The sequence below is a fragment of the Platalea leucorodia genome (assembly GCF_965183815.1).
Source record: "Platalea leucorodia genome assembly, chromosome: 1".
Classification (NCBI taxonomy): Eukaryota; Metazoa; Chordata; class Aves; order Pelecaniformes; family Threskiornithidae; genus Platalea; species Platalea leucorodia.
In genome coordinates, this window is record NC_138823.1 from 119020445 (window position 1) to 119033229 (window position 12785).

General features: G+C 39.7%; 1 protein-coding gene across 3 annotated transcripts in view; it reads right to left on the reverse strand.

The window, feature by feature from the left end:
* Positions 1-12785, reverse strand: part of TRAK1 (trafficking kinesin protein 1) — a 136334-nt gene that overhangs the window by 35656 nt on the left and 87893 nt on the right. For all 3 annotated transcript variants that reach the window (XM_082326017.1, XM_082326016.1, XM_082326015.1), the window contains exons 4-5: positions 4991-5067; positions 1301-1417 (exon numbers count right to left, since the gene is read on the reverse strand). In XM_082326017.1, the coding sequence (XP_082182143.1) occupies positions 1301-1417; positions 4991-5041 (168 nt within the window). In that variant the 5' untranslated portion in view covers positions 5042-5067. The remainder of the gene's footprint in view (positions 1-1300; positions 1418-4990; positions 5068-12785) is intronic.

Sequence of the window (12785 nt, forward strand, 5' to 3'; positions counted from 1 at the left end):
GATACCACACACCAGAAAAAACTTGTCTATATATTACAGAAACCACAGATCCTCCAGCCAAACCATTTTTAGGCAGTTTTTACAGAATTTAAAAAGTACCAATTCAACTCTCTTCTCTTATCCTTTGCCCTTAGAGACAGTTGTTTTAGTTACCATTCTATTAAAATATTAAAAATTCAGCATTAATGGAAGACTTGAAACCTTCTAAAGAAAGATTTTCAACGTACAAAAGTGTCATGACTGTAAAGCCTGATGAGCTCTGCCTCAAAACCACCAGTTTTTGAAGGAGTCAAAATGACAGTGTGAAAGATGAGTGTTGATAGAACATATGGCCCAACATATCAAGCCACCTGGTAAGAAGCTTATTTCTGGTGGCCCTTTTCCTAATACCGCTCCTGGGTCCCTCTAAATAAAAATAGACCTGGCAGAGGCAGCCCACCCCTGTCTCCTACCTTCCTCAATCAAATCTTCCATTCTGGATGTATGGTATGAATGCGTTGACCTGCCCAGTCAGTATGCACGTGCCTAGTGAATGCCATATCGACCAATGAACAAATAAATTGGTCTGCCACATGACGGGACTTGGGCAGCAAACAGCAGCACTCCTCTGGGACAAAAAAGAATTAGTTTTCCTTGCCAAAAACAGTAGGCCACACTAAAGGATAGTAAGTCAGCAGAGTTTAGTGATACCTATACCATATTCAGTTTGAGAAGCAAAGGGAAGCACTCCCAGTATTCAAATGATATGTTCTAAGAGCCAAAATTCAACTCGGGTATGAATAGAAAAGCATTTTGAGAAAAGCAATTAAACATCAGTCAGCAAGGAAGAAACAAGTGAGGACTGAGAAAGATTCAGAGGAGAAACAAGAAAAAAAGAGCTGCACACAAAGGGAGGGAGGAGACGGGAAAGAGTGATTAGTGAGATGATCAAAACAGAGGGGAATTATGCATAAAGCAGAGGAACAAGGACAAAACAGGTAGAAGAAAACAGTGGATACAGTGACTCAAAACAAAAAGAGCGGCTGGTTTCAGAGGAAAATGAAATCTGAGGCAGAGCAAAATTCAATGGCTTGAGGTTCCCCCCCCCAATCACCTGATTTGAGCCAACAGGTTAAATTACTTTTTTGGTCACATTTCTAAGAGTATACATGCTTATATAAAATGGCTGACCAAACCTCTGCAACACAGACTGACCTGCTATGGACAAGATGCCCAAGAAAATTAAGTATGGACAAGGTGAAGCTAGAAGGAAAATTCTCCCCATAGCTGCAGATATAGCACTTGGGCATAAAAATCTTACCTCTTCCCTGATGTGTTCTACTTGCTCCTCCAGGTACTCATTTCTTTCTGTCAGTGATTTATTCTTTTTTAACAGTGACTGGCCAATCCGAGCAGCTAATTCTAAGTCCCGTTCTTTCTGTGAAGCATTAAGAAAAGAAAGCTAATTTCAAATTTTTTATTCACCAAAGGATCAGAGGGAGGGTAACATTGTCACAAAAGGGAAGGAACAAGTACTTAAACAAAAACAAACAAAAAAAACCCCAAAAAAACAACAAAGAAAAAAAAAAACCAAAAACCCAAGCCTTTTTCCTCCTGTGAGGGCTGGTTGGTTTGGGGTTTTTTTTCTCCTTTTCTTCTTCTATTCCTGCTTATGTTACACCGACATTATTCATAAAAGACTGACCCATACGATGTTATTGAACCATACACATGAATGCACAGCTTCAAGGTCTAATGTAAAACAATCTAAGTGAAACCAGATCTGGTTCTCTATTACAGCTTTGTTTGAGAAACTACTGAGGAAAACTATTCCATCACCTTATTATACCATCTGCAGAACGCAATCACAGAGCTTTACAGGTTACACTTTAAAGAAGCACAGTAAAAATAGCAAAGAACATAGGCATTTCAAAGCATTCTTCAGTTTCCACTTGCTCCACCTTGAAATAAAAAGCAGTCAGCTTTGCAGAAGCAGAAGCCAATTCCACCACAATGAACGTTCGGCTCCTATCTTCTTCGTGTATGTGCATCCATTAGTGCTTTCATATAAAAACAAGTCCTACCCCTTTTCTTTTTGCATATGCCCAAATCTACATTAAGCGGTTACTCTCATGCCATGCTTGCCCCCTTCTTCCCCCCCTCTACATGCAGAGAATTGGAAATAACTGGTCTAGACAGTTCACCACGCATACCAATAAAAACTAGAAGCTTATCCTGTTGATGACAGGTACCTAATACACGTCTCAGCTTCTGCAAAACTGAGACATGGGGTTGTAATCCACCTGGGACAGGATGATAAACTGCCTAAAACTTTGCACCATTCATTAAACATTTCTATTTATCATTTTCTTATTCAATTACTAGATCTTTATAATAGTGGGAAAATAGCACTAAGGCTAACTCCCCACTTACTTTTAGTTCAACACCATTCAAGGAGGAGTTTTCTCCCTGTCACTGAAAATAGTCTGGGGCTTATTTACCGCCCCTGACAGCCATCCAGATTTTATGACTAAAAGCTATCTCGTGTCATGTATACATTAATGTCAAAGCCTACAAAACCTACAGCTACTGATCACATGGATTTGAAGTCAATGAATTTGAATGAAGAGGCTTTTGTAGTGGGAAAAAAAGGAAGTTACATAATAATCAGTAAAAAGAGAGGTTATTGATCACTGCTATATCTACAAATACCATTTTCCAAATGGTTTCTGAAGGTCAGGCTTACATTTGCATTGAAAGCTACTGGCATTATCTAGTCATGAAATCTTTCTATAATCTTACGTACAATCTTTCAGAACAATAGGTTCCACAAAGTTACCCAAAAAACATTTGGTTTACTTATCGAGCCAACTTATTGTTTAGTAATTTGGCTCACTTCATAAATACAAAGTGGAAAAAAATATATTGCTGCAGCTTTGTCTCTACAGAGGAAGAGCTATCAAGCAGCAAGGTTTCTAACCTCAAAGTTGAGGAACTTAAGTGTATTTCCAGGCTCTTTAATTAACCTCCCTAGACTTCCTACACAATTTATAGCAATTCAGCTCTAAATCTCAGTTGGGGGTCAGGCCTCTTACTCACAGTGATAAGGTACTGATTTATTACAGCAATATGTAAGAAAACACCGAAGCCAGACACAATTTACACTATTATTAGAAAGGGATGAGAAAGCAGGTTCACAGAGGAATCTGCTCCTGTTCTTACCATGTAGCCAGGCAGGCCTGGTGTTACTCACTTTGCTTAGGAGTGCTTATTTCAGGACAACAAGCACAGATCTTCAAAATATCTGCATGCATGTTGTTTTGAGATCTTCTCTTTCCTGTCTCCCCCCTGAAATGCTGCACCTATCACCCCGCCAACTTTCTAATAGATTAATTGGAAGCTTGCCAACAAGAAGACGACAAGGGGTAGCTTTTGGGGTTGTTTTTCATTTGTGTGTGTGAAGGTAGCAGAAGGAGTTACACCTTAACTTCTACAAACAGATGTAATCTCTTGTGATAACCATCATTTGGGGAACAGAGAAAGGAGCTGTAAGCACACATCTGCCTAGGAATGGAGTGATTCAATCAGAAACGATGGCCAAATAAAACAAAAAAGCTCACTGAAAGTATTTGTTTTATTAAAGATTTACCTTTCCATGTAAATCTTTAAAGATTTACATGTTCCCCCATTTTTCCTTTGCTATCACTCTGATAAGGAAGTACACCAGAAGCTTTAAAACACTGGCTCAGCAAGTCCTTCTAGCATTGCTCCCACGAGTGTGATTTCTACATCTATAGACATTTGGCTACATGGACTCAGGGGAGGAAACAGTTTGGCAGAATGCTGCATCATTACTAGAAGGAGCCATGGAAACAAATGCAAGTAAATCTCAGCCAAACAAGACAAAGGGAACAGGACACAAACAGGTAACAGACTGTTACTACAAGTTAATGGGTTATTCCAGGACAAGTCTGTTAGGTAAAGCATCAGTTTTAACTGGTATTTCATAGAAAGGTGTTTAAAAGAATTCAGCTCAAAGCAGGACTTTGTACTGAGGTCAGATGTATCAAGCGTAAGTGGGAGATGTGAGCATTCCCATGCTTGTTTCCTTGCAGAATTAGAGGAAGAACAGACCACCCAGTGTACCTTGGCTAGACAGACCCCATTTTTGACATTGCTATTGCAATAAACAAGCAAATAAATATGAAGGATTACATTACACTCAGCCATGAACTAATACAATTGTAATAGTTTTCACCTAAAGAATTCTTCATAAACATTATTTGGAAAATCATTGCTCAAGTTTACTGCAGAAGAGCAGCCCATTTCAGTCAAACAATTTATTGTGATACTTATTGAACATAAGCATCGTAGCTTGACAATTGCTTTTCGCCGTTTCTTAAATGCCAAGGATTACAATAATAATTTACATAATAATGGTATAAAAAAACCAAACAAAAAAAAACAAACAAAAAAAACCAAAAACAAACAAAAAAACTCCAAACAACAAACCCCAAACCAACAAAACATAAGGCAAAGAAGAAAAGGCTTGGAGACAAATGAAGCATTAGATATTTTCCCATTTTGTGTCTATGCACTTCTCTGGAAAGACATTATCTGAAATAATAATTATGACTACAAGACTATACTTTTTTTTATTTTAAAAGATAATAAATCCATCAATAATGATACTACTAGCTTTACATGTACTGTAAAAATGTGTCATATTAAGATCATTCCCCCCAATCATTAAATCAAATATTTGGCCAAGAGCAAGTTAAATAGCCTCAAATGAAAAATAAGCACAAGTAATAAATCCATATGACTGAGGTAAACAAATGACCTTTACTTATATTTACTTTGCCAATGAGATAAAGTGTACATACACTCAGAGCACTTACTCGTCTTCATTTGAGGACAGTCTACCAACAGTCTTTAGTCGTGGTACCATATAATTCCTGTACTACTTTCTCATACTGTGTATGGGCCCTTAAAGAGATGCAATACTTACCTCTTCAAGAAGACGTGTAACAGCATCTATGTCATTGTATGTTTTAGTCATCTGGCCCACTCTTTCAGCACATAAAACTGCGAGGAAATAAAATAAAACATTAATCATATTGGCAATACTACTGAGGGAAAATATCCTTTAAAGAGTTTAGGTTTGCATAAGTTTTCATCCTATGTCAACTTTTTGGTAAGTCTATCAAAAGCTAAAAAAACCCAAAACTAAACAAAAAAACCAATGACAAACAAAACCAAAGCTTCAAGTTAAACTGAGAATACAAGTGTTTCTCTTTTGTAATGAGTATTTGCTTTTGTCAGTGGCAGAACAAACTGTCAGAATGTTAAAACTTTCTTCTCTAAAGAGCAATGCCTTGAGTTTATAAAAAAAATAATCAAGGAAGAAGTGAAACCAGATGTTCTTAGATGCATAATTAGGATTCTATCATGTCACCTAGTCATTGTATTACGTGCAGTAGAATTACTCCATGAATAAGCAACTCCAATACTGTTAGTAACACTGTTCAACATAAATATACTATGTCATATCAAGTTGGCAAGAACTGGGTTCTATGGTATGAGACAGCAAAGTAAACACAAAATGCATGCACAATAATAAACGATTCTTATAATACACAGACCACACCATGGTGGCCATGGTATCACTCATAAATAATATTTACTTAGACTGGATGAGATGATTAATCACTAAGGTGGAAATAGGAGTTTTGTTAGACTGAAGAAAGTATGCAGAAGGCTAGTCTACCACCACAGGTGATCCTTTAAGGAACTACACTGACTTATCTAGAAGTGCAAATTTTCTAAAAATCCACCAATAATCAGAGGAAACAGCAGCACTTTCTGTTGTACCTTTACATTCTGTTTATTTTAAGCTACACCTAATTCCTCAAACCCTGTAATTATGAAAAAAGGGACTGTTAATGAAGTTGAGTTGATCATTATGGACTACTAGTTATCAGGCTGCTGTAGCACAAACTGTTCTTCACGGGATTTACCCTTGACAATGTCAGTTAAAGCTCAGCCTGACAGATTGGCTAACGTTGCTCTACCATGCATTAAGACCGGGGCGGGGGGGGGGGGGGGGGGGGATAAACAGATAAGGCCTAACAAGATTTTAAAAAAAAAAAAAAAAAAAAAAAAAAAAAGTGTATTGAGTACAGTAGTATTACCAGGAGACAGTTTGTCACCCTAAGGAAATAACGCTACCCAATTTATAAATATACAATATAAATATATACACATACAGTTGGTCACTGCTAAAGCACATCAATAATATATCAAGTGCAACAGTACTTAGGTATCTGTTGAAACATTGGAGGTTTATTTTTTTTTTTCCATACTTGAACATCAGAAAGTTGCTTGAACTACAGCAAGAAGTACAATTTGTTTCTATCTTCCTGTTTCTCAAATTCTATTTTTGAGGATCAAATCCTGAAAACATTTACAATATTTAGTGACATCGGTAGTGCCAGTGAACTCCAAAGAATGCCATTCAAAATTATCCAAATATTTAAGCCTGAAAGTGGTAACAGTAACAAGTTTGTGCTTCAAAGTAGTAATGACAAAAATTACATAGCAATATAAGGAATAACTATACCACTGCACAAGCAAAAATACAGTGCATCTATAAACTCCAAGCTATACTAGTGAAAAGCAGACTAATCAGGATCCCACAGAAAAAAAATTGAAGTTACTTGCAGAGAACATTGGCTATAGTAAACAAAGGGGCTAAATAGAAGATTTCCATAAAAACTTCACATAAAGACAGATGGTATCATGTCCAGAAGACTATTCACAATAAAAAAATTAACATTGCTATAAACCTAGTATTTTCAAACATAGTAAGTTCATAAGTCATGCAATAAAATATCTATCAGAAACCCTGACGCCAGCAGTTTATTTTCCAAAGCCATTGTATACTAAATAGTTCCCTTGGTTACAACATTCCCTCGCTACTATAAAATAATGTTTGAGATTGTCCTTAGCAAGCTCATTTTAACACCGTACCTAGCAGTAATACTCACCGCTGATTAGGACTACGGCAACTTCACACCACCCTAATTCAGGTGAATGTATAACCTTCCTAACATCCAAGCTGATAAAAGGACGGTGTTCCCAGACAGAATAAAGTCACTCAGCTGGGAGAAAGCGCGATAAAGGTTGATTCGTGTGGCTGCTCACTCAGCTATTCCTTCAGAACTTGCCATTTAATTTTTAATGTGGCAGGGTAACACCACAGCCTTGTAACAACAGACTTATTACTAGCACAGAAGTAGCGACCTGGTCATCAATAGCTTTTACATCTCAAAATTTCCATCAAACTTCTGTTGGTCACTGTTAAAACAGAGGTCTTTATGTACTACTCTACCAACATGGAAGGGTTTCAAAGCAGAAATGATCTCTTATGCATCCTCTTCAATGTTCAAGTGGAAACAAACTTCAACAGACTGCATGTAACAAAATGTCTCCTCCAGTCAACCACCTCCTGTTGGCACTCAACATGCAACGCAGCAGAAGCACACAGCTACTGACTAAAGGAAGGTTTTCCTTTTGGAAGGAGGGCAAACTTGCAAAGACGTGTTGCTCTCCATCCCGCAGCAACCAAGGCTTGTGGGGAAGAGAAGGTGAAAAGTGAGGGGAGAGAAAGCAATTCAGAAGAAGCATTTAAAAAGTATGTAGTCAGCCTCCACAGACTACAAGCTAACATTTAGCCAAATGCTAGTGCAGTGATTTTGATTTCCTTGGTGTCCAAAAAGACTACCAAGTGAAAAAGACACACTATCTTGAATAATAATTTTGCGCTCTGATCAGTGAAGTATGGAGGGGCAGAGGGGGAAAAACAAAAAACCCAAACAAACCAAAACCCACAAACTCCAGAACTCTAATGGCAGGTTTCTAGCCTGCTGGAGTTTCTGATGAATACGAAAGCCTGATAACACTACCGTAAAGATAAAACAAGAGCAAATGAAGGACAACACTCTGTAATACAAAACCTACAGTGCCAATTTACTGACCTCTTTTCACTCATTTGCAAATCAGTAGTATTTTTGCTTAGGGTGATAGGAAGCACAGTGTCTAAATGCATGCATGCATACAAATATTCAAATCAAAATACACTCTGCACCTCTCAGATTATGGAGAAGGCTGTTAGACAGTAAAAAAAGAATAAAAAAGAAATATGTCTCCAGCAAGTGGAGGAACCATAGAATTCCAGAAACACAGAGTTAGAAAATGTGTTTTGGTAACTGCTTTGAAATGAATGTCACAGATCCAAAACAGGAAACAAAGAACAGAGAAAACTTCTATCACATTATTTACGTGACAATATTAAATACATGCTACTGGGCACATAGTTGTGGTTCAAAGTATTTGGTTTGTTTTTTTTTTTTTTTTTTTTTTTAAAGCCAAACACACAAATGCACAAATGCTACACAGATCAAGTATTTCCTCTGCCTTAAAGTACCTAGCACCATCTTCATAACCTCTTAAAGCTTGCAAATTCTGGGGTACCCACATTCCTGTGTTTCCCAATCTGAGCACAGCTGAAAGGATGTACTCCGCATTTATTTCTCATCACCTATTTAACACAGCATCTGACTGGAAGCTTCTTTCAGGCTCTGAGCTCCGCACTGACTAAAGCACTGATTCGCAAGCTGAAGATGCTCAGCGAGAAGGGAGGAAAGTATGGACCTTTGCTGTGGTTTAACCCTGGCCAGCAACTAAGCAACACACAGCCGCTCACGCACTCCCCGCCTCGGTGGGATGGGGGAGAGAATTGGAAGAGCAAAAGTAAGAAAACTTGTGGGTTGAGATAAGAACAGTTTAAGAATTGAAATTAATAATTGAAATTAATAATAACAGTAACAATAATAACACTGGCATGAAAAGGAAAATAACAAAAGAGGGAGAGGAACAAAACCCAGGAAAAACAAGTGATGCAACCACTCACCACCCACCGACTGACGCCCAGCCCATCCTTGAGCAGCGATCGCTGCCCCCCAGCCAACTCACCCCGGTTTATATACTGAGCATGACGTCATATGGTATGGCATAGCCCTTTGGCCAGTTTGGGTCAGCTGTCCTGGCTGTGCTCCCTCCCAGCTTCTTGTACACCTCCTTGCTGGCAGAGTATAGGAAGCCAAAAAGTCCTTGACTTAGTATAAACACTGCTTAGCAACAACTAAAACACCAGGGTGTTACCACATTATTCTCATCCTAAATCCAAAACACAGCACTATACCAGCTACTAGGAAGAAAATTAACTCTATCCCAGCTGAAACCAGGACGAGCTTCCTGGACTGCGCCCTGAAAGTCACACAGCCACCTAGCACGCTGCTTAGAGGACAAGTATGTTTCCAGGAACAGGAAACAGCCATGGAAGGGAAGCGGAGCAAGAATACCACCATTGGGACCTGCTGCAATGAGCCACCACCCATCAAACAGGGGATTCAGGTGGAAGAAAAAAAAAGAAAAAAATAGTCTAGGAGCCAGCAATCACAGGTGTCCCCAGCCCCTATGCCCTGCAGCCCTCCGAGGCATACCCCCTGCTCCCTGCATCCCTCCGAGGCATACCCCCTCTTCATTTTTGAGACTTATCAATCAGGGTCAAGTTAAAGAACTAGACGAGAGCAACCATGGCTGAAGAGGAAAGCTCACCTCTCACTGCTCCTCTTGCCATCTCTTTCCAACTACTGGGAAACAGAAGCAAGATAAGATGTTATAGTAAAGTTTCACTTTTTGGGCAGATAATACTGACCTGCACAGAGTCTGACAGGGAATGCCCCAGTGCATGGGGATTTCCCTACTACCAAAATTTATTTCCTCAGAAACTACATCAGGATAACAGAATACTCTTCAGGGAGCACAGATCCCTGGCAATTTTAATATTGATGCTTCTTACTGGCAAGGTGGCAGCAGGGGACAAATTTCTTGCTTTTCTTCATAACAATTCCCTACCCAAAGCCTTTAACTATGGCAAGGCCTGCAACATTCTCGATCAGTCACGAGAAGCCCTGCCTCACAAACAGCTCCTGTCTCCCTCCCCGCTGCTCAGAGCTCTGTCCAAACACTGGCAAGTTCATCGCATCCTAAAGGTCGTGCATCAAGGCATACAGAACAGACGCAGTAACACCGACGGACCAGCCGTGCCCCTTACTGCTGGGATACCACTCGGCAAACATGAGCCATCAGAGACCCTGGCAGACTCTGACTCCTCAGCTCACATTGGTTTAAATTCTGAAAGCGTATTTTTGCGCTCCAAGGATAAAGAGCTTGCTAAAAATCACAACTTCAGTTCCAGAGCCACCGATAGTTATGCTCTGGCACTGGTTACTGCGAGCACTACATCGACTTGAGCCAAGCGCATGAGGAATTCTGAAACTGTGCCATATTATGCATATTCCCTTTCAAAGAAACTCAGGAAAATTATACCTAAAATGCGCTGTCAGCTCTGTTACTGACCCAGACTAGAAAGATTTTACACGTTTAAAGGTAAATGTGGTCGTTTCTCCTCCACTAAAGAGGAGGTTTTGGCAGCCCTGGTTAAACTGGGGCAGAGGCTTCAGGCCTGCTGTTGCCTGTCACATTTGAGACGGCCCCAGGAGAACGCGTTCATCTAGAGAGCTTAAAAATTTTGAGACTACTGTCACCGGAGCTTGAAGAATGTGCTTCTGAGGCATGACCTGCTAGAAGTCCACATTTTAAACGCGCCAGCGGTTCCTCCGGCCTCCCCCACCGCTCCCCAAACCGGCCCCTCCAGGGGGCAGCCGGGGAGCCCAGCGGGTGGCTGCCACCCCGGTTAGAGGGACAACGAGCGGCCACCGCGCGCCAACAGCTTCGCAGCCGCCACCTCACGCTGTGGGCGAGCTCCGTGGAGGAGTCTGGAAGAACATAATGTTGTGAGCGATACGGACTCAGTCAGCAAGTACATATTAGGGCGGTGAAAAATAACTACCGTAAGTTCAGTAGACAACACCTATAGATTTTTCTTTTTCTTTTTTAAATGTTACAGCCCAGCTTACTGTGATTTCAATGGTGTAGTTTGCAAATTAATCTTTTAATATTAAGGTGCAGTTACTGATTCTTCTAGAAGAAGAGTTTTTATCTTGCTATTTAAGCTATGGTTTGAAGGGTGTTTGTTTACTGCCATTTCTCTCATACAGTATTCGAATAGCTTAGTAAATCCAATATTAAAGCCTCACATACAAACCTATGTTATGACTTAATCTCAGGTTTGGGAAAAAACTGCTGTTATTTCTTCTCTAAAGCGTAATGCCCACACACTCAGGTTGGTAGCCATTTCCAAGTACCTCCTCTAAGCAGGGCATGAACTGTAACGAGTTTTCTTGTGATGAATGAAGAATCAAGTTAAAGGAAATTTCAACAAGAACATCACACACTTGTTCCTTCTATCAGCATAAATGCAGGTCCAATATGGTAACTTGGAAAATACAGCCACAACGTGAAACTAAGGAGATAAGGAAAACGCCTGGAGAGAACTCACCATCACCTTAATGCATACATCATTTACTGATACAGTTCAGCATAGCTCTTCTCTTAAAAGTAATACTTTTCCCACAGGATTTTCAATTAGTAGCCATTGAATTACTGTCTTGACATTCTCCTCCATCAATTTGTCAAGAAGTGTCTGGACTGCAGTCCTTGCAACTAATAAATGGGCATAGGGCTTAAACCAGGACCTGGACTGTAAATCTTTCAAAAATCCTAAAATGAAGTTACAAGCCTGTATTAAAAGCCATGCATTGTCAGCTGTCTCCCCCTCTTAAATACGTGATCTTTTCCAGCTCTTTGGGAGGGACTGGCTGTGCCAAAGCTTTCAAGAATTACTAGTCTCCATTTTCTTTGCTTTAAAGATTCCAGACCCCTGCAAGGACCTCCATTCTAGTCAATGTCTTTGTAAGATAAAACAGGTAGTTTACATTTTCTGTAAGTCAGACCCTTGGAGGGCCTGAACTTGAGATTTTAACAGTGATCACAAGACTTTTTTTTTTTAATTAAACTTGGGCTAGATTCTTAGCCTGCATTTACCCAATACTTTAGATAAGGAGGACTTCTAATCTAACTGTTACATTAGTAAACTGAAGTAGTAATGACTGGCTGCCATCACAGGTCCTAAACAGGTAATAGTCTTTTCCCGTTCTACTTGCAAAAGCAAGAATCAAAATACAGCCCAGTTTCAGAATTAGCTGACCCAACACACTAACCAAGGAAAACTGACAGACCATCCTTTCATAGCTCACGTTTTTTAATCAATAAAAACTGAGTAGACACTATCAACAGATAGCACAGGAAGTTTCACTGCAGTCAGCTCAAAGACCAGCTTATCAAATGAAGAGTAATTATGTTGCTGGCAGGCAAATTTACAACTCCAAAGCAATGCACTGGCTCTAGGACTGTCCTGCCTAGACCTTTATGAAGGCGCTTCCCATACTTATCAAGAGAACCGATTCTGCAACGCTGCCAAGCATAACGCTGGTTCTGTGAGAGAGGCTCTAGAAACAGGGCTGAGGGCAGTCACAGGATCTAAATGCTGGGAAAGGGAAAAACCTCACTACATCAAAATGACCATGGAAATCATAGGTAAGTAGTGAGTACACATTCTGCTCACGGAATAGGCCAAACAGTTAAGGAGTGTTAAACACAATTTCTACCACCTTCTTTTCAATAACTATAAATGGTTAAAGTGAAACATATTCTCAAGACTTTCCATTTCTGATACCAAATTTATAGCCAGATATGGCTAAAATGTTTCCTTTGTTCAG